Source organism: Teleopsis dalmanni, chromosome 2, assembly GCF_002237135.1.
Source record: "Teleopsis dalmanni isolate 2A chromosome 2, ASM223713v2, whole genome shotgun sequence".
Taxonomy (NCBI): Eukaryota; Metazoa; Arthropoda; class Insecta; order Diptera; family Diopsidae; genus Teleopsis; species Teleopsis dalmanni.
The window spans coordinates 218,295,352-218,318,412 of NC_051847.1; the positions used below are offsets into that span (position 1 = coordinate 218,295,352).

Sequence of the window (23,061 nt, forward strand, 5' to 3'; positions counted from 1 at the left end):
TGTAAACTTTTTTCTCTATTTTAATTACATTCTCATCCGCTATTATCTTATTGTTCTTCATGTCTAATTCGATACGTTATATGTTTGTTTAGTAGCGAAAAACAATTAAAAACCATAAATGAAATACTAATCCTGAGATATCCAATAGAGGGAATTTTTCTTAGGTATTACAGATATTAAAAATTTTTCTGAAACTATTTCAGATATTGAAAATCTTTTTGAATTTTATTTTAAAAATTAAAAAACTTAAAAACCAAATTACAACATCTGAAAATTACTAGGATGGACTTCTATCCAAAAGTCCAATACACATAACCTACCCGATATATGAAATCTAAATTGTTTTACTATACAATAGAAATTGAGAAAAAAATCGGCTGATATGCTTTGCGAATGATGAAATCTAACTTCGCAATTACCTTATCTGCTGTTACGAAGCGAAAATGATTTGGTAACGAGTGATTAATTTATTTGGAAATTTAATTTAAAAAACATTGTAGATGATAATACAGGCTCCCAGCGCGCCTAATCTGATTTGGGTTTAGACTTTTGTTTCCTTGAACTGTAATCGACAACTAAGTGTGGAGTGATAATAGATATGGGGAAAAACAATTTGCGTTGCAATTCATAACTAAATTAGATTTTATTAATTAGATATATTATGGAATATACAAATTTATTCATTACTTTTTATCTTATAATTATCTTATAAAAACAAATTGTAGATTAATTATAACTATTTTAGGAAATTAAATGCAAACTACGCCATTTCCATTACCACTAAAATTTTTATTATTCCAAACTAAAGGTTATTATTTTCCATATTTATATAATATACTATTATTTGTATCTTTAAATATAGAGTTTTTTATACATTTAAATATAGAGCTTTTTTTTAACAATTAACAATTTTTAATTTTCTCTAAAAAGACAATATTGGCTTTTCTGATAGTTAGATTTAAAAACAGTTAATAAATAAACAAAATGGTTAGTTTCTAGTTAAAGAAGATAGTCATAATCCCAATTACTGCTGTTAAAGAAAATAAATTAACCCAACTTATCTTATTACATATTATATTTACAATGAAAAGCTCATTAGCCTATTTTTGTATGAATTTTGTATGAAAAATGCCACTTCCTTACACATATGTTAAGGAAATTGCGTTGGTGTGAACCCATTGTAATATTGCAAATAATAACCCTTTTAAACCCATTTATGGTTTTACACATAATAATGGCTATATGAAAGAATCAATATTCTATTTTTTAAAGAAGCTCTTAAGTTTCTAAATGAAGGTGGCGCCAAGTAACGCAAAATCCCTCCAATTCTATATTCTTTATTAGAATGACGAGTCAAATCGATTAAGCGACAGGTGTCTATTCAGTGGGTTGTGCAAAAATAGTCTCCTTAAAGTGAGAGTTTGGACTTTGACTAATTAAGGTTTTTAATCTAATATATCTAATTTAATTCTTACATCAAAAAAACAAGTTAGAAAAGACATTTATCTTAAAAGAAATTTGTAATTTAGAAATAATGTAACTGCAACCCAATTAACTTGGCTACTTTTTGTTACTGAAATATATCACACGATACAGAACCACAATCATTAATACATTAAAAAAATTTTGCAACCAATCAGCCCATTGATTAAGTATTTCACTAATTAACTACTGTCAAACGAAATAAAAATAATAATATAATGAATTAAATAATTATATGGTATATGCAAAATGCGATGTTAGGATTTTGAGTTATTTGAAACAATTGATCAATGTATAAACATTAATTGCGACTAAACTTACAACTAATAATTAATTAACGAAGAGACTAATATGATTTTTGCACAATAGCTAAAACCACTTTTGGTAATTTAAATTTAGTCGTTTCCATTAGCATAAACTGATTTATTCATGTTAAGTAGCTTGTTTCTTTACATTTTACATATAGTTAAAATACATGACAAATTTCTTAAATTTTGGTAATTTCCCTTGTTGCAAATTTATTCGTAAAAATTGCATTTGATATTTTTCGCATTAAATTAGTTGATTTATTTATAATGAGCTTATTTGTGTGAACGCTCTTTGTATGGTAAACTATTTTTATTAGCGGCCTAAATGAGATAAACGGAAAAATGGCATTATAAGCTGATTACTCTGCTTCAAATCTCTAATTTAGACATTAATTCTAAATATTATGTATGAAATTCTCTAAAAGAATATTTTTTTTAATAGGAAGAAAGCATTGCAACCCTTCGCATGAGCCTTCAACTCATTAAAATCAAATTTTAGGAATGATTTCAGAAAGAAAATATCATTAGACCCTAAAGTCAACTATTTGAAAACGAATATATGTTAAGTTTGATTTATTATATTTTACAATTTTTACCAGTTATTTTTGTACATATGCTTCTTCTATGAAATCTATTTAAAACTTTTGAAATACTAAAAGTGCTTCAAATTCCAAATTCATTTATTAAAATATATATATAAACCATGTAGTCACTAATTAATTCTCTCTCTCTTTTTTCCTTGTCTCCCAGTGGAGCATAAGGCCTCTACCATAGTTTTATATCGAATTCGGTTATTTGATTCGCGTCATATATCACTCCAGGAATAGTTCGCTCCTCTTAATTCTTCTTCAATTGTTCTTCTCCAAGTTTTAGCTGGTGCTCCAGGTCCTCGGCTGCCTTGAGGATTCCATCTCATTTATTATATTTTACAATTTCTACCGGTTATTTTTGTACATATGCTTCTTATATGAAATCTATTTAAAACTTTTGAAGTACTAGAAGTGCTTCAAATTAGAAATTCATTTATCAAAATATATATATAAACAATGTAGTCACTAATTAATTAGCAATTTTTAAATAAATTAACACACCCACAGCAACGCAATGGCGACTAATCTTTTTATTAAATCAAGCAATCAATACTAAAATTTTGATAATTAAACAACTTCGGACCCTGATCTTCGATTTTTAATCTGGTTGCGTTTTTCTAATAAAAAGATTACGAGTAAGTTAGGGCACGGGCAACAAAAACAACAATGAATGTGTTGTACCAGCTAAAAATAAGATATTAAATATTGATATTAGAGAATTTGGACTTTGTGCCATCTTTCGGCTCCCCACCAAGCGCACACAACCCATTGGCTAGTTACTCATCTCCAGATAAGCATGGAAGAAAAAAAATTTATGAATTGGTCTAAGCAAAAGAACACGTTTGCCGCATGTGAATGGCTAAGCTCTCTTATCTCGCTGGAGTAAAAAGACTGATAAAGCGAAAAAAACTAGCGGACAGTATCAGGTCTAGACTTAATTAATCTCTCCAAAACGAATACAAATAAAAAAATGTCAATTCTGATTATAAAAGCAAATTTGGCAAAAACATTTTAGATTTTGCCGGTGGAAAGCCAAATGCGAACGTGTAAGTGCACCATTTGTAAACAAAAGAAAATAAAAAATAAAAGATTAGCACAAAAATAATAATAAAAATAAAAATCTTGGTGAGAGTGAGAATTGCTAATAGACGAGAAAAAAATGAGCTAAGCAAAGTAAACCAACAAAAACTATAAATAAAAATTGTGAACATTAAAGAATCGTAAGCTTTTCGCATTTTAATTTTGGTTGGTGAAGACGTGTTTTTTATTTGCAAAGCCGGTAGAAAAAACGCAAATTTTTTTGAAAAATATTTTTAAAAAATTTTTTTATTTATAAAATTTAAATTTGATTTGTGTTAAATATTTTAACGGTAAGATTAAAATTTTTCTAAACGCAGCAATTTTTAAGAATTTAATGAAATTATCTAAGTGATTGAATAACAGCGGTGTTAATTAGATTTTTTCCTTTCTAAAATTTTTGCAAGTGCTTGAATAAAATAAATAATAAATATTTTCTTGTTCAAATGAATTAATTTTTGAAAAAACTGTTTGAATTACGTCCGATATGGGATGAATTATGTGCACGTGTCCATTGCAAAAGTACACGTCGCCATTTTAAAGCCCCGTTCAATTTCGGCCAAATTTGACAATTGCTCAATGTACTCGTTTTACTAGTGATTTTTTTAATTACCAAAAAAAAAAAACCAAATTCTATATAAATATAAAAAGAAATGTTATTTTATTGCTATACTATTAAGTATTATTGTTTTGTGCATAAAATATAACTATAAAACTTTCTAACAGAAGAAGTAAGAAGACAGTGATTTTAGTACAGAATCACTGTTACTAAGCACTTGAAACTTGTGGTTGCTATGCTAAAAGCATAATTATGCTACCTGCTTGCCACAGTTAACAGCGCTGCTAAATGGCAATAACATTTGTGCATTTCCATACATTTGATATAAAAGTTTTTAACAAAATTTTATGTCAGTTAGTTATTTCATTTATATTTTTTAACGAAGCTTATGTAGAAAATATAAATAAATATTTTCCAACAGTTTTTTTTAACATATGAGGAGGAAACCCTTAAATAATTTTAATTTAAATATATATTAAATTTAAATTTAGCTATTTATTTGTTCTCATACCCCCTTTTTTTCATTGTTTTGAAATCAGTTTTCACAAATTTTTAATATCAAAATTATAAAAAATTTTGTGGAAACTGAGAAAATATGTAATTAAAAATTTGTAAATTAAATACTGTTTCATATATACAATAATCTTGTGATTTTGTAAAAATATATAACTAAAAATTTATTCATTAAATTTTGCTTTGCAATATTTTACTTTTTTCAAAAAATTCCTTTTACTTGAAGCCTTTTCTAATATTTATTTAGTTCCTATTGGTCTTTGTTTTACAGAAAAAAAACTTTAGTAAAAACATTATAATAGCATAATAATACTTATTAAAATAATTAGGTCAGACATTGAAAATAACTTCAAATTAAAATAAATTGTTAATTTCATAAAAATTAGACAGAATTCATTAATGATTTCTTAATTATTAATAGTGTTCTTATTTGCTTGAGAAAACGCAAGTTAGTGTCTGAAACGCCTTTATTCAATAGTGTCAGCAACCACTTGGGTTATCCATTGTAACAAAAGCTCCTTTGAATGCCGATAAAAACTGTTTCAGGTACATTTAAAGAAGCATAGTTTGAAACCCAGTATATCTTAATAACGATGCGTTTGATTTAAGAGAGTGTAATTGTGAATTATTGTGAGCATCCAAAGCATGAAACACGATAGTCAAATTTAAAATAATAATAATCTTATTTCTTTGTAAATTTAACATTTACTTATATTCATTATATTCATTTATATATATTAAAACAAAAACAGCAACAAAATATGATAATAGTAACAGTAACAGTAGTTAAATAGCAAAAGTAAATTATAACAAATACCCACTTTAATAGAAAGAAATATAGAAGTGAAAAACTATCATTATAAAAAAACGAAATAACAAAAATTAGTTGCTCTTTTCATTTCAGTGACTTAATAAAACAAACAAAAACATCTTATATACATATATAAATAAACATTTAAATACAACGAACTTTGGTATCCACCAGTCTGAACTCAGAAACACTGAAAAAAGAGAAAAAAATTTTCTCTTCTTGAAACATTAGGTTTTACTATAAACAATTAATTTTGTTGTGCAAAATTTATTTTCACCACCGATAAATGTCACATCTAATACAACCCCTAAATATCACAACACCACGTATTTCATGTTGAACGGTTGTCGCCAAATTTCCTAGTGGGTCTACCATAAATGTACAATGTAAACATATATTCTTGCTCCCACTTGTTTGCAACCACAATAGATAAGAGAAAATAATATTACTTTACCAAACGCAAAAAAAGTGCACAATATTGTACATTGAAAAAAAAAAGATACAATTTATTAATTGAAATAAATGTAAATTGAAATTTATCTATACAATTACGCCACTATTCCGTTGAAAAGCTACCCACAAGTAGCATCAAATGCACACAACTTTCACGTGATTGTTGTTTGTGTTTTCCTGGTGGTTTGTTCAACGATTCTTATTAGAATTTTTTTAGTATATTACATTCTGAACTAACACAATAAACGACATTGTTTTGATTCTCGGAATACAAACTTGAAAGAAAAAAAAACGTAAAAATTTGATAACAAATGCCATAAATTAGTTTAGCACGTTTAGTAATATTTCCACTACTTACACGCATTTTAATAAATAATATTTAATATTTTAGCTTAATCATGCCGCCAAGAGATGTTGCTTTGCTTAACAACACTGATTCGCTGTTGTCAAGCGCCGAATTAAGTAAATCTGCGGGCTCCAAGCAAACCGGTGTCTTGTTCGAGTGCGATGCTGATACGACCGATGGAGCCCTTGCGACCGATATACGCCAATACAAGAAAGCAGAGAAGCGTAAGCTGAAGTTGGTGTGGCGGAATATCATTTTGTTTGGATATTTGCATGTAGCTGCGCTGTACGGTGGTTGGCTCTTCTTCACCTCAGCTAAATGGGCTACAGTATTTTTCTGTAAGTAAAAAAATTAAATAACTGTTATTGAATACGTTTAAGTACTAAAGTAAATATAAGTGATTATTGTGAGAGTGTAAATAGTGGATTTAGAAAAAGAGTACCATGAACAATGAAAAAGTATGAAAGAATTGAATAATATAATAATAGAAGTTGGCTTTAAGAATGATATTTGAAACACATAGAAAACATAAAGATTAGAAGTACCATTAACGTCAAAAGAAATGAAGAGGACTAATGGAGAGTAATGGATTCGTGGACTATTTGTTTTAAACTCAAAAAATCAACGGACAATTACTTGAGTTTAAAATAGTTAGTCCACATTCAACGGAAAGAATTATATATCGAATAAAATTAAGAACTAATTTTTAATTATTAAACACAATCTTCCTTTGTAGCTACAATAATGTATTCATCTTAATAGAAATACTTTTCTCTTCAAAATACAAACCAATCAATATATGTATAAAACTAATAAATAAATAATATTAAAATAAATAACTAATGAACTGACCTCATTTACTACTTGCAGCTATATTTTTATATTCCATTGGAGTGTTGGGCATAACTGCCGGCGCTCATCGCTTATGGGCACATCGTTCTTACAAAGCTAAATGGCCACTACGTGTTATTTTGATCATTTTCAACACAGTTGCTTTCCAAGATGCAGCTTATCATTGGGCACGTGATCATCGTGTACATCATAAATTCTCTGAAACTGATGCTGACCCACATAATGCTACTCGTGGTCTTTTCTTCTCACACGTTGGCTGGTTGCTCTGCAAAAAACATCCTGACGTTAAGGCTAAAGGCAGAGGTCTTGACTTAACCGATTTACGTGCTGATCCAATTTTGATGTTCCAAAAGAAGTACGTACAAACTTCCCATAAATCCCATAAAAAAATCTAATCAATTACATTAAATATTTTTAGATACTATCTAACTCTCATGCCTTTGGCATGCTTCATTTTACCAACAATCATACCCATGCTATGCTGGAATGAATCTTTCATCAATTCTTGGTTTGTTGCAACCATGTTCCGTTGGTGCTTCTTGTTGAACGTTACTTGGTGTGTAAACAGCGTAGCACATAAATTCGGTGGACGTCCATATGATAAGTAAGCAAAATTTTCTATTTGTTTTCTTATGTAGCATATATTTATTTGCCTATGTATAATTTATTAGAACCATCAATGCATCTGAAAATCCAGGTGTTGCTGCTTTTGCATTTGGCGAAGGTTGGCATAATTATCATCATGTGTTCCCTTGGGATTACAAAACAGCTGAATGGGGTAACTACACCATGAATCTAACGACAGCTTTCATTGATTTCTTTGCCAAGATTGGTTGGGCTTATGATCTAAAATCGGTTGCACCAGAAACAATTGAGAAACGTGTTAAACGCACCGGTGATGGTTCACATGAATTGTGGGGCTGGGGCGACAAAGATTTAAGCCCTGAAGATGAGAAAGATGTATTGATCATCAATAAGAAAACTGAGTAAATGCTACGATACGCAGCTGCTGTGCACTTATATTTTATAGAATTCATTTGCATGCAAACATTTAAAGCAATTAATTCTACTTTTATAAAAAGTAAATTGTTAATCTGTTATTGGCACTACATTATCAAATGTAATTGTATTTAATCCGATTAAAATATTATCGAAAGTAGAAGAAATTGAACTCATGTCATTTTTATTATTACGTTAAATTATACTATATATTTATTATACTTTAAAAGAAAAGGTGTAGACTTAAAGACTTAACAATTAAAAAATGTGATTTAAATATAAATTTCAGAATTTTATTTTTACAAAAATTTAATATTTACCAAGAAAATTATGAACTTTGACACCACATAAGATTAGCTGAATTGAGAAGTTTTAGTTATTGGTGTAAACTAAGTGTAACACATGGTGGAACACCCGTCATGAAAGTGGCTCTCACAATCCTCCACGAGAACAAAGCGGTCATTAATGTTGTTGAGTGCCTTGTGCAACAATAGAATTTTTTATTTTCTGAAATTACTTACTTTTTGGATTAAACTAGGTGAAACTGTTTTTAAAAATCTATTATTAATAAAAGAAATTTATTTTTATGCTGTACTGTTGCACAATGTTGCTCTATGTTTTATATCGTATGCCAAGCCAAATTCACTTTATTTTTATTTACAACAAAAACTCAGTTCATCGGCAAATATAAATATTTTAGATTGGCTGGCGCCAAAACACAAAACTGATCGATTAAACAACACAAATATTTGACATTTGAGCAACAAATAAACAAACAGAACAGTGTTGGAAAGTCACGAAACAAAATAAGATCAAATTGTGGACGAGAACTCGATGAGATGAAGATTTGGAAAAAAGTACACATTTATATTGGACAAGATAAACCCATTTAACAATTTGAAAACTTTATTAGTATAAAAAGCATAGAATGAAAATAACAATTAATTCACAAAACTGTGTGCTTATATATTATTCCGCACACTAACATAAAATATAGCTTACATATATATAGCTTACAAAGCACTAAATTTATAAGTTCCATACTCTTAAAATGTGTCATTAGCACTTTCATATTCCAATAATTTTTGTTTAATCTGGCTTCCAAAACGGTACTTGAATTTGCTGCCACTTTTAGATATTACCCTATGGCATGGTATCACAACTGCAATATCATTTTTACCTACAGCATTTGCCACAGGTCGCACAGCACTTGGCTTACCCAAAAGTTCAGCAACATCTGAGTATGTGAATTGCTCGCCAAATGGTATTTTGAGTAATGCTTTGTAAACGCTTTGTTGAAACTCTGATCCAGTCAAGCATAGCGTCATCGTTCCTCCATCATCTTTACCAAATATAGCGTTAACCGTTTTAGTTGCCAAAACAGAATCCTCAGTGTACACAGCCTTTGGCCAGCACTGTTTTAAGTTATTGAGACCAGCGGCCTTGTTTTGTATAAAATGTAGAAAACAAATTTTGTTTGGCTCAAGTAATCCAATTAAAACTTCACCAAATTTTGTATCTGCATACCCGTAACTTATTTTGAATTCTTCATTACTTTCATATGGAAAACTTATACAATTAATTTGTTCAGTTTTTAACATGTTTGTGTTAATTTCGTGAATGCTCCTAAGTTGAAGCGCCAATTTTTGTAAAACCAAATGAAATTTATAATCGTGGGAAAGTGCAAAAACCGCTGAAGACTTGGCAGATGTTTGATAGAAGAGCCGCTGTAAAAATTTTATATTTCTGACATATTACAGTGTTGGCAAGCGAAGAGTTTTTAAAAATTGTAATAAATATAACAAAAAAACTAAATTAAATTCAATAAGTGCGTGGTGTACGTATTTATTTGTTCGAATGCTTTATATAAATGGGTGCCAAATAGCGAAATAAAGGGAACAGAAATGTTGACAGAGCCTCTATACAATATTTTAAAACAATTAATTTGGAAATAAAAAATGTACAATTTGTATTATTCAAAGACATAGCTATCTATTCATTTAAAACTTTATTCGTATTCTTAACATCCAGTAAAACTAACATAAAATTCACAGAACTTTATACTTTTACATTATCTGTACAGTAGATTAATACTTGGCTTATACAATAATAAATATACAGTTAAAAACTACTTAAAGATTAGCACTTTCATATTCCAATAATTGCTTTTTAATATAACTTCCAAAGCCGTACTTAAATTTGTTCCCACTTTTAGAAATTACCCTGTGGCATGGTATTATTATTGCAATATCATTCTTAGCTACAGCATTTGCCACAGGTCGCACAGCTCTTGGCTTTCCCAATAGTGTAGCAACTTCAGAATATGTTATTTGTGCCCCAAACGGTATTTTAAGCAATGTTTTGTAAACGCTTTGTTGAAACTCTGTTCCAGTTAGACATAACGTCATCGTTCGTTTCTCACCTTTACCAAATATAGTTTTAGTTGTCTTGACTGCCAAATTAGAATCCTCGAAATAATTAGCATTTGGCCAACAGTTTTTTAAATTACTGAGAGCAACGTCTTTATTTTGTGCAAAATGTAGAAAACATATTTTATTAGGCGCAAGTAGACCGATCAAAATGTCACCAAATTCTGTATCTGCATATCCATAGCTAATTTTAAATTCTTCAGTAGTTTTGAACGGAAAGCTTATACACTTAATTTGCCCAGATTTCAACATATTCTTATTAATTGCAATTTGCTCTTAAACCGAAGCGCCAACTTTCGCACAAAAATAAATCTATTGCTGTCGAGAATAGCAAAAACCGCTGGAGACTGTCATATGCTTGTACATAAGCCGCTGTGGAACTTTTGTGCAAGTTTCAAATTAGTGTTAATAAGTACGAGAATTTTTTTAAAATTATAACAATTTGAAACAACAAACTATTTTAAACCATTATGAACTTTAAAAGTAATAGCATATCACCATTGACTTCGTTAAAGCAGTTTATTTGATTTAGGTCACTAATGAAATTTGATTAACCGTACATAAAGGTTTCGTGCTTTTTAATTTAGTTAAGAATAAATCAGAGGAAATTACACGAAATATATCAAATGCAGCAATGCAAAATATATTTCCCAATAAGGAAATAGTCGACATATGACACATAAAAAAAAATTAAAAAAAAAACATTCAATTCAAACGAAAAAAAATATTTTCTAAAACATGTTTCTTTTCTAATTAAATATATTCACATATCATATATCAAATATATATTTGTTACCATTATTAAATAAATTTCTTACACAATTTTGTTGCAAAAAGTTTTTCTATTTTTACAGTACTGATTTATAAAATATCCCAATTTAGGAACTTATTTGTAAGAACAAAAGATTAATAGAGTAATACAAAGAATTACGCATCTTGAATGTATGAATTGTTTTAAACATATTTAAAATTTTCAATTAATTATCAATCACGACTACTGTTGCCGGCAAAAATATTGTCTGTAGTACGGCATACAGTACTTGAAGCAGTTACGGTATTACATATGCAGGAGTACACACTAATGAGGTACGGTAATATAGAGTATAACGATTAAAAATTTAAATATTCTTATCCCAGTGGATACGATTGATAGCTCATTAAAAGGCAGCCAGAAAATGAAAAAACAAAAATAAAAATAAATCGTTATGCAAATGGTAGTTTATTGTTTATATTTCAATTCCAAGACAAAAAAGTTCAGAGGAGTTGTGAACTCGACAAAAATAAATTGTAAGAAAAACCAGAGAAAACAGCTTATAGTGATATACCGTATTGCATATTACTGCGTAGTTTTGCGTCAATCGTTGTGGTGCTATATACATACCTTTTCAATTAAAAAAGAAAACATTTAATGATTAATTATTGATTACTTTAAAACAATATATATTATATAAATATTTATATATTAATAAAATTTATTGCAATGTCTAACTTGAACAAAAAAAATTCTTGCAGTTGGTTAAAAGTTTTTAAAATCTAATTACAGAAAAAATTTTGTTTTTGTCTCATATAGTAAATGAAAACATTTCTTATAATAAATTTAAAACTATATATAACTAGTTATTATTTTAAATATATATAAGTTTTATGTGTTGTTGTAGATATGAATTAGTCCTATTGCGCACTTTTACTCTAATCCCTGCCCCACACTAAACTTTAACTATACTAGAATCATTATCATTAATTTATCTTCTAACTGATTACAGACCGTAGATCAGCATATCTTCCTGTGCGTCTTGAGGTGAACTTAAGGTTTGTTAGGGCGGGGTTGGGCAAGGTTTTGTTAAACTGATTTGTTTCTTTAAGGATTTGACATACAACATATTGTGTTTAAAGTCCACTTGATTTCTTGTATGATATGTCAAAAGAGGTTAGATAATTAGTTAATAAATCTAACTATTTTAGAAAAAATTCTGTCACTAATAAACTACAAAACATGGTTGTACATTAAGACTTGTTGTGAAGAAAATCAAGTTATTCTCTTTTCGGAACATTTCGTTATCACAAACTCATCTATATTTGCATTGCACCGATTATTTCTTGGTTCCTAACTGGCTCCCAATTGTTGACACTTCTGTTATATTATGTTCATAAATTAATATAGTTCCTTGTTGGATCTCTCAAAGCCGATTTAACAGTTATAATCAATTTCAACATTATTTTTAATTTTTCAATTTCAATCACAGACTTAAGTCACAATTGTGAAATTGCCTCCCAATGTTTTTATATATTGTCTTTAAATCACAAAAATTAAAAATTTATTTATTTCAAAAGTTCAAACTTTAAATATATTTTTAATTAAAATAAGGTTTTAAATTACCTAATTCTGTATTGAATGACGTCTGCTTCAAATTTTTTGTTGAACTTTTTGGGGGAAATTAATTTTAAAAGCTGACAAGCTTCTGTCAAATAATGTAAATCATTTATACTATTTCTTTTTTGTTTTTATTAAAACTGTTTATAGATGTATGTATGTATGTGTTTATGTAATAAGCACATTGACTTTTGTTTATAACAAATAGAAAATAAATTTATAAAAACTAAATCACCGGCTATTGAAACTATGCAAAAAGTTTTCGTTTAGTATTAAAGTTTCAAAATTATACTCTTTACTCTCTGACACACAAAACATTAACTTGAACTTGACATTAAAGACAAAGTACGCAACATAAATTATTTTAAATCAATTTTAATGGGAATTATTTGTATTATAAATATTTTTATATGTATAAAAATTGGCAATATGTGTGTTTTCAATAAAACACTAGACAGTTCTTCATACCAAACACGTTTTTGAAATGTTTTGATTGTCAAGGAAAAAACTATTTAAAAAAAATCAATAAAATCGATTTGCATCCATAATCAAATAAAACTTGCAAACTTGTACTTTATTGTTAGTATGACTATGACTATTATAAACCACAAACCGCAAAATTATGCAAATATATATTATGACTTGACAAATGTGTATTAAGTTGAATAATTCCATGACAGCACGTCACGGAACATAATATTGTGAATACTTTTCTAGTTGACAGTTCAGTCCTTGTCTATGATTTGTTCTCTTCTTGCTATCCTTTCAACTTGTGTGCTTCACGAGGAAAGGAGAGCTTAAAAATATAAATAATTTCAGTGCAGTGGTGATTAGTAAAATTATTATTATAACACAAAAAACTATATTAAAAACAAATTAGGAATTATTTAAACACATAGTAGACCGCCACGAATTTGAAATTTTAATATAAGCAAGACTTCACGTTTTTCCAATAACTTTTGTCAAAGAAGTAAGTAAACAAATAAAAATTAGTATAGTTTGTTGATAAAACTTACTAAAACCTGAGAGCCAAGCAAAGATTATTTAAAAACAATAATATTTGTGTTATTTTCTGTTTAAAAGTGACATAACAAATGTATTCTTTGTGCATAAATAAATTTTAAATAAAATCTTAAACTTGCTTGTAATAGGCGTTTTATTCTAGTAATTAACATAACTTAAACAATTCAAATAATTTCAATTTCAATATCAATACAGTATCAGCAATCAAATGCATTGTTCAAGTTGAATTGACAGACAAGAAACTATAAATCAAGTGCTCGCATCGCATATCAATTTCATTTGAGTTCAACAAATTTTTATTCTAACACATTTTGCGCAATAAGCACAAAAATATTTGCCATTCGTAAAGGTCTTGAACATCTGTTTTTGGTGCTCATAATTGTGTTTATGTCAAAATAAATTATTTAACTACCGATTTTGCCTTAACTGTTTACACTTGAAAAAATGTTCAAACTAATTTTTCAAACTAATAAATGTTTAAAGAATTTTGATGCTAAGTGTGTAATAATCGCAAGATTGATTAAGCGAATGGTGAAATGCTTTTAGGGTCGTGTGCGAGTTCAAGTAAATTGATGGTAAATTGAGGGAAGTAGTAAATTATCTCGGTATGGCAGCGAATGTTGATATTTACCAGAATTTCGAGTAGGGTAAATTAGATAAAATTTAGGATAATTAGGTCTTACCTATGTGAAAATTTTATAAGATGATATAAGATGTTTTTATAAGACAAGATAAATAAATAAATAAATTTGAAAACTTTTAACCAAAAATAATAAATTAGTGCAATAAATAAATTAATAAATATTTACATAAGTGTAGTGCAAAAAATTTCAATTTACTTTATCTCAATTAACTCGGACTATTTAAGAAAGACGTTCACACCTCCGTTTGTTAATTCAAAATAATTGAATTTATTGTTTCGTGAAAATTCTCTTAAGCGAACAGTCAGCGTCACTTAATTTTTGTCCGTTCAAGAAAGTTGCCCCTGCTAAAAGAAGCTAAGTTATTCCAATTAATGTTAAAAAAGTTTATTTAGTGTATTTAGTGTTATGGTTTTTTATAATTTAAAAGACACCGATATATAGCAATGACGAAAAAGAAATTTGACTTTATTTTGATTTTACAAATAATTTGAATTTCATTAAATTACCTTATAATTTACACACGCATATTATTGATTAGGTAACAATATTGTATTACTTAAGAACATACCTCAGCACGTCATTGGGAGTAAGTAATTATATTGATTATTTCTTCACTATTCGGTATCGAAGAACTCCAATGAGTACTCAATGCTCGAGCCATACTCTAATAACAAAAAATTTCTACGAATGCCAAAACTGTTCGAACTGTTCGGCAGTCATTAAATTTTGATAAGTGCACCCATTGATTTATACTATTCAAGTATAAGCTATGACACATAAGTCATCTGCCATGTGTATTACGCAATTTAGAAAAGTGTACGCACTCTTGTGACCATCATTCATTAGCACTGGTACTCGTCAACGAAAACACTACTATTCACCAGCTGGAAAATGCACAAAACCAGACTCTGAGAAGACTTTTCAAAGTGCCATGCCTCCCTCAAGATCGATCCGATTAAAAAATATATAAAGAATAGAGCCCTGAAACTATCTACGAAAACGGACAGACTTACCAACATCGCATTATCAAATATTAGAATGGTTAAAGGTTCCTCGGGGAGGTATGCAGATCTCTCTACGGTTATGAAGAAACCTCCCAGTTAGTAGAGAGTAAAAGTGCTCAAGTGCACTGACTGAACTAGCCTCAACATACTAGAAAACACTTATGAATCATTTCTGTTGGCGAATGTAAATGTGTGTAAGTAGCATACGAGAACAAACATATATACGCATTTCTACTTGGTTTCGGTTTTTATGAGTGTAGTCTAAGTGTTACAAAATGATGAATCTGTTTGTCAAAGTACTTGGAAACCAAGTATTTCCATATTTTATTTACATTTTTATAAGATGTAAAATGTTTAACTTTAGAACTTGTGTTAAGGGTTTGTTCCATTATAGGAAGTCATTCTATTAGTTTGTTAATCTGATTTTAATACTTCTACGATTATTAAAGTTTTATATTAATTTAAGATGATTTTAAGTTGGTATATAAATGTTTTGATCAGTAAAAGATATAAATAATTTTAGTTTTCAAAGTATAATTCTTACAATTTACACCGTAAAATAACAATTAATATAGAAGTTCAAATGGTTTCTGAGAAAGCATACATATAAAATATATATTTATTATACGAACAATAAAGATTGTAGAGCGTAATTAATTAACTAAATAAATATATCGCACATCCCTTTATCTTTTTTTTACATGGAAAACATCGTTGTATTCTTCTTTTTTTGTAGACCTGCTTTATTGTTAGCGAGTGTGAATAAAACTTATATTGTAGAAAAGGGAACGTCACGTAAATGTGATCGAAATTCGAGCACTGGTCAGTCCACTATATATAAATATAGAATTATGAAATAATTATCAGTTGTTCTCTTTACGAACACACCCCTAGTAGCTTAACCTTTTAATCTCTTGTTTTGAAAAAACCTGGGTGTTCATCGATGTACGTAAGCAAATGGAAGTAGCCTACGTGCAAAGGCAATTAGCTGAGTCTACAAATGAGCTAGAATAGAACGACGTTCTCGAGGTATAAAAAGTGTAGGGATGCGCAATATATTTATTTAGTTAACTAATAACATTTTGTCTTTCCTATCTTAAATCGAATGATTTTATGTATTCTTACGTATTTAAATGAATTAAATAGATTAACTAAATGGCGCAATATGCATGCAATAATTTTTAGAAACGCTTACACACGATTACGATGTGATCTGAAATATGAGACTGTCGTGTGTTATTTTTAATAATTTTGAAGAGATTATTTTTCAAGGTTAAATATCACGTTTAAATTGTAATAATAATTTAGGAATAATTCTAGTTTAAAATGATATTGATATTGATTCATATAATTAAGACTTATTTTTTTATTTGAACGATTTACACAATTTCTTATCAGCAAAGTCAATAAACTAAATGCAGCTACTATGCAGTTACTTACTCCTCTAATTGCACTAAATTACAATAACTACGGTTTTGATTTTATTTAATAACAGCATGATTACTTATTTAATTACATTATACTGTTAATCACCTGAATGTTTTTTATAAAACGAGTTTACTAAATATAATATATTAAGTAGTCAATTGTGGTCCTATTGGTTTTTTTTCCATATCAAAATTGTGAATCCATTAATAATATACTTATCTGTACATATCTGTATGTCGCTCAATCACTTAGGCGTACATACATATATATTATACAAAAAAAGCTATTGCAATTTTAATAATAATACGTTTAGACACTTAAACATTCCGGTTTTTGATTATCTAATGTTAATTTATTAACTTTAGCAATTTACTGGATAACTGTCTAAAATCTAGTATTATCATGCTGTTAAGTAGTCCTTCATATTCTATGTTTTCAAGTAATCGAATCAAGGTCATTTCTTTCGTTACGTTAAAATAATAGCAATATTATCTATGTAAATTCTATGAATAAATCTTAAATGGTTCATATATTAAATAATGTCTACTATATCCACAATTTATTGTACTTAAACATATTTAATTGTTTAATTTCTCATAATAGTTCACTTCCTTATATACGATTTTAAAAAGTTGTTAAGGGTTTTAAGTCCAGTGTAATATAAAAAATATGAATAAATAATCTGGTATCATGTTTTTTAATAAACAATTAGTGATGCAATATCTTAGTAATTATTATATTATATCGCATAAATGTATTCAAATTGTATTTTACTTGATTGTTTTAATATTTATTTCAGTATTATTAATAATAAGAATAAGGATATAGTTAAAGTCACATCCATTAGGTTTAATGGGTGGGTTGATCCCATCACTCATACTTCGTCACATTTTTACATTAACTCTGCCCTCATCCCAAACTTATCAATCCCTACTATTAAAAAATTTCATAATTGTCTGGATCTACTTTCAGTCTTACTTCTACATAACTAGTATAAAAGGAATTATATTGATATTACGTAGGAATTATCTACGTATTCATACTAATTGTCCATTATGTTAATGGTACGTTCCAATGTGACTATACAGATATTTGAATAGGATACATTCTCTCGTTAATAAGCCGTGACAATTAATATTTAATAATATAGATACATTTTTATAAGACCCTAGTCGGGGAGAAATGATTTATTAATATATTTTTTGGCTACTATTGCTGGTAACTAAAACGTAGTAAGTAAAAATTTAATGGATTTATGATTATCTTTACCAAAGTATGATCTGTGTTGACTGCTGTTATAACATATATATGTATTGTACATAAGTATACATATACAATTATGAAACAAAAACTATATTTGAATTGTGCTTTGAAGCTTGGAATTCCCGTGTCTAAACTATTGAGTTCGTTGCGCTATTATCATTATCTTAAGGTTAGAAACATATTTATAACTAATTTTAAGTATTCTTTAAAATTAACTATATAACATTTCTAATGTTTATTCATAATGTGGTTTTTATTGAAATCTATAAATGGGACCAAGGAAGCAAGTCCCATTTCAGTTTTTGAAGAATTAATATTAGCAGATACTGTCATGAAACTGTCATTAACTGAAAATTCCGCTAGTAGTAGAAGTCTTTCCGAAGACAATATTTTAATTCTGCATTATCATAAAGATAAAGTTAACACTTTATTAGCAGAATGCAGTAGTATCTTCCAAATACTATATAAAATTGGATAATATAGAATCAATTAAAATGCTCATTGTGTAAGATGATGATGATGATGCCGACAAAGGTCGTAATAAACATCGAAACATCAAACATCGAAAAAGTGTCCTTACTATTTGTCCATTCACTCGATATCAAAAAACTACTTTATATTGGTCTTCCATCGTTCCAATGAACTAAAAACTATGTTCATTCTATATGGTTTTGTTGAAGCAAAATATGCTGTGTTCGGTATTGGATTGATGGTTGGGTCCTCTTACAAAATATTAGAGATCATACATTAAATAAGAAGTGTTCTTACAAGTATTTATAAGGCAAATTACAAGTATTTATACTGTTTTTGGAAAAAGCTTAGTAAGTAGATAGTCTTGATACCGAAAACCAATAAGTAATAAAAGAATGATGTGAATTCTTCAAAATTGAAAAAACAAAAAACAATTTTTAAGAAGATAAATAAATTAATGGGAAATTAATTTGGCTAAGCAGTATTTGGGACATGTACGAAGAAGATCGATTCTCCTCATCCTCCTTATTAAGAATCTTTGTAGTTTAAGCAGAATTTATTTTATTTAACTTTAAGAACACATTCTTTACTACTGCTACACCTAGAAGTTAACATAATTATTAATTAAAAGTATAAAGAAACATTTATATTGAGATAATTTTCTTTCAATATCGTCTAGTCCCTGACAAACACAAAAAAAAAAATTTAAAATGCTTACCAACAAAAAATAATGATAAAAAAGATGTTTGAGTTTAAAATGAATGAAGATAAAATATATTATACAGATGATGATCAAATACGAAAAATTCAATATACTAAATATTCTCATAAGACATTGAAGAAATCGTTTTTTTTTTCAAAACATTTAATGAAAGAGTAGAATAACGGAAATTCATCGATTTTTCTTGATGTCGCCAAAGGCACTATAAAATCTTTCTGGTAATGTTGATAATTCGTGTTACAAAGAATTTCGCAATAAATAAAAATTAAAAAGTTATAAAAATAGCTAATAATCTATACATTATGGTCTAAAGTTAAATGTTGATTAGTGTATGATTGGTTTTATTATTGAATTATCTGTGTTTGTAAAGTAATTACTGCTGATATAAAAGTTTAAAGTTTGTTTCTACCATTACTGGTTTTAATCTAAAATTATTTAACTGGATTATTTGTTTTAAATTTATGATACGTAATTTCCTTTTCTATTTAGAAAGAATAGCTCATATTATGAATAAAAAACTGATATATAGAAGATAAATTTATGTAATTAATTTTTTAATTATTAAAGAGTAGACGTGAAAATTGCCCAACAGCCGGTACTGCGGCCAGGAGAGACCTATTGTACCAGTTTCACTATTGATTAAACAAAGCCCCTTAAAGCTTTGTAAATAAAGTCTAGAATTAAATCTAGAGAAGAGTTCTTAATCTGTTCTGGTGACAGAAATTCTTTATGAAACAGGTTTCTTCTGTGGGTTATTAAAGCTGGACAGTCACAAAGAATGTGCATGGTCGTTTCCTCATCTTCGAGGCATAATCTGCATTCCGAGTTAGCAGGTAATTGTAGTTTATGAAGGTGATATTTCAGAACATAATGAAACCCGTTATCAACCTTAAATTACATTTTGAAAATTTGAGAATGTCTTTGTAGTAGTACGGTGTTATCAGTGCTTTGCTTTGTCTGAATCCTGGAAAGTTTACCCAGTACTCCAGCCGCATATGATTTTCCATTTCCTTGATAATCTGTTTTGTACTGGCCCAATTTATTCCACAAAAGGGTTGAGGGCCTATAAAAGCTGTTTTTGATGCAGTTCTGGCTAGCTCATCAGCTTTTTCATTTCCTAAAACTTCTCTGTGGCCCGGAACCCAGTAAAGGCTTACCTTATTCCGAGCTGCAAGTGATTGCAGATGCTCGTAATACTCAAGGACCTGTTTTGATTTGAAAGTCCAAGAAGAAAGAGCTTTAAGAGCAGCCAATAAATTTATCTAAAAATAGTACAAAATCCTCACTAGTGTTGTACTGAATTGGATTAAATCAAAACAACCTAATAATATTAAATTGAAAGATACTGCTATACGTGGTTTTATGCTTCATTGGTTTGAGCTTTTTCCCGAAAACAATATCATATTTATCGCTTCAATAATAGAAATGCAAATTACCAGAAAATTCAAAACAAAAATATATATTAACCACAACAATCTGTAAAACTATGCAAAATTTGTTAATAACAAATCAGAAATATGGTAAGAAAACCTAATTTATTCTAAAATATTTGTTCTCATTGTATGCTATCGTTACTCTTAGAACTATAAATATGATATAGTAAATGGTATGAAGGAGTAAAATACAAAACCTTCAAGTTAAAAAGTAGCAGATTTTCTAATAAAACTCGAATTAAATATCTTCCTTTTGTAATTAATGAACCTAACAAGAATGGGCACGAGTATTATATCTAATGACTACAGCAGAAGTTGTGGCGAAAAAATGAGGAAAGAAATCACCCAACACCTTAACTGTTAATGTCTAGTATATATTATAATAATAATATATCAACTGCATTGTTATTAATAATTGAAAACTATTTATTATTGTATATTGTAAGTTTTTCTATACTTAACTTCTAACAACGACAATGAGCAGGGGCTCATTATGAATCCCACTCAGATCATATGATATCACAACAGACCAGTATGTCGGTTTTCAATCAATACAAATCAACGAGCACATGTGCTAATCTACATATAGAATGTTACTAAGCAATTAAAATCACTTTCCAGAGTATTATCAATAATATTCTGTTAATTACTACATAAAGTACAAAACATTAAGCATTATCGTGATATTGTCCCTCATAAGTGCTTGGAGTACATTGCAAAGGTTTTGATAATCTGTTTGATTGTAATTTCGTGTCTTAACACTAATCTAATTTAACTAGATTTTATTATGTGAACAATATATACTAGAACCATGATTTAATATCACACTTATTACACTCTGAGTTAGTATATACATATTATCTTAAAAAAAACGACACTAATCTTAAATTGCACCGCTTACAATGTTTACATGGAAACTAAACAACAATTTGACAAAAGCAGTGCTTTTTTGCAATCAAAAATGGAAAACACATATACCCCAAGAGAAAATAAATGCGATTATTATGGCTAGAAAACAGAATCTTGAAGACAAAGAATGAAGACATATACGCATTGAACAACCTCAGGCTTGTTTCCTAGCGATCATCATCATTAGGGAACAGAATCAACACCCACCAAGACTATATATCAAAAACGCTTACGCTTAGAATACGCTTAAATACCCCCTCTACCTTATGAATTATCGCAAGCTTAACATAAGAAATAAACTATCCATTTATGCTTTAATAGTGAGACCGATATTGGATGGCTTTCAACGCTTCTAAAACGACACTTGGCCTTTCAGTTATGCCCATTCTAAAAACTGGAAAATATGAAAACGCTATAGATCTCCGTATCGAGACCTTAGCATCATACTTAAACGAATATTGAAATTGTTCTGTGCCATCGACTCCAATCCAAACACTATCCTCTCTATATCCTCTGATGAATACAATAACCGTCACAAGTGGTAGTTATGCGGGCATTCACACAATATTAATTTACTACCATGTCAACAGAGGACTGAAATATTAAGTTCACTCAACGATTCAGTAGAGGAGCTCTAGTTACCAACTCATAATAAACATAAGCAACCCATAACAGACCCTAATAAGAATAAAGAACATGGACTCGAACAACAACAATATTAGTTAGAACTCTTTCCCCATTTGGATTAACCTTGAAAAATATCTTTTGAATTTTTTCAAAGGAATTTTTGTTTATAAGATAACTTAAGCTGATTTCAGTATAATCCAGAACTTTTTGTTTAATTCTTTTTTTTATTGCTCTCAACTGCCTGTATTTTTAATCAAATCTAAACAATTTTAAAGTTCAATTCTATTTAAGGCTTTTGCATAAAGATAATGCCTAAGATAAACGGTTTGTTTTGTTTAAAACGCAAAAAAGTTTATTTCATTAAATTTATTATTTTTTATTTACTTTTTATTAAGATTTCAAATTTGTAAAGAAGTATAAATGAATCGATTAATTTGATTATTATTTTAACCGGTTAAACCGGTTATTTTAAAACCGGTTTTTACATGTTGTTTTTTGTTGTATTTTCTAAAACTAAAATACTTGTACTTGTATGTGGGTTATATCGTCATCTTAGTATGAAGAGTGACACGTTGTGCGGATGCCAGAAGAAAGACCTACAGCTAGAATCGTTTAGAGTGTAGTTAGAACAGCGAGTAGAAAAGGAAGACCAAGAAATAGATGGAGTGACAGTGTACGATATGATCTGAGACTTATGAACGTTAACAACTGGAAGATAAAAACCAAAAATGGAGAAATGTTGTAAAAC

The 23,061-nt window shown here is 28.6% G+C and overlaps 4 protein-coding genes across 6 annotated transcripts in view; 2 read left to right on the top strand and 2 right to left on the bottom strand.

Annotated features, from left to right (window-relative positions):
* The first annotated feature begins 3,399 nt into the window (after nt 1-3,399).
* Nucleotides 3,400-8,162, top strand: LOC119674590 (acyl-CoA Delta(11) desaturase-like). 3 transcript variants are annotated; one of them, XM_038085733.1, is made up of 5 exons: nt 3,400-3,426; nt 6,185-6,477; nt 7,010-7,346; nt 7,410-7,595; nt 7,663-8,162. In XM_038085733.1, the coding sequence occupies exons 2-5, from the start codon at nt 6,192-6,194 to the stop codon at nt 7,979-7,981; spliced, it is 1,128 nt and encodes a 375-aa protein (XP_037941661.1). In that variant the 5' UTR covers nt 3,400-3,426; nt 6,185-6,191; the 3' UTR covers nt 7,982-8,162. The 3 variants fall into 3 exon arrangements, with proteins under 3 accessions (XP_037941661.1, XP_037941660.1, XP_037941662.1); XM_038085732.1 differs by lacking the exon at nt 3,400-3,426 and adding an exon at nt 3,603-3,750; XM_038085734.1 differs by lacking the exon at nt 3,400-3,426 and adding an exon at nt 5,051-5,075.
* An 874-nt stretch (nt 8,163-9,036) lies between these two features.
* Nucleotides 9,037-9,591, bottom strand: LOC119676764 (bifunctional transcriptional activator/DNA repair enzyme Ada-like). The gene has a single exon (XM_038088021.1). The coding sequence runs from the start codon at nt 9,589-9,591 to the stop codon at nt 9,037-9,039; it is 555 nt and encodes a 184-aa protein (XP_037943949.1).
* A 531-nt stretch (nt 9,592-10,122) lies between these two features.
* LOC119676765 (bifunctional transcriptional activator/DNA repair enzyme Ada-like) lies at nt 10,123-10,671 on the bottom strand. The gene has a single exon (XM_038088022.1). It carries the CDS (start codon nt 10,669-10,671, stop codon nt 10,123-10,125), a length of 549 nt encoding a protein of 182 aa, XP_037943950.1.
* A 2,867-nt stretch (nt 10,672-13,538) lies between these two features.
* Nucleotides 13,539-23,061, top strand: part of LOC119684727 (acyl-CoA Delta(11) desaturase) — a 31,228-nt gene continuing 21,705 nt past the window's right edge. Inside the window, exon 1 of the mRNA XM_038098829.1 lies at nt 13,539-13,760. The gene's annotated coding sequence lies outside the window, so the exon portion shown is untranslated. The remainder of the gene's footprint in view (nt 13,761-23,061) is intronic.

Bases quoted from the DNA above. Each gene is read 5' to 3' on its own strand.
- LOC119674590 (XM_038085733.1), top strand. From the start codon at position 6,192: ATGCCGCCAAGAGATGTTGCTTTGCTTAACAACACTGATTCGCTGTTG. The intron at 7,347-7,409 runs GTACGTACAAAC...AAATATTTTTAG, and splicing joins ATTTTGATGTTCCAAAAGAA to ATACTATCTAACTCTCATGC. The intron at 7,596-7,662 runs GTAAGCAAAATT...ATAATTTATTAG, and splicing joins GGTGGACGTCCATATGATAA to AACCATCAATGCATCTGAAA.
- LOC119676765 (XM_038088022.1), bottom strand. From the start codon at position 10,671: ATGTTGAAATCTGGGCAAATTAAGTGTATAAGCTTTCCGTTCAAAACT.
- LOC119676764 (XM_038088021.1), bottom strand. From the start codon at position 9,591: ATGTTAAAAACTGAACAAATTAATTGTATAAGTTTTCCATATGAAAGT.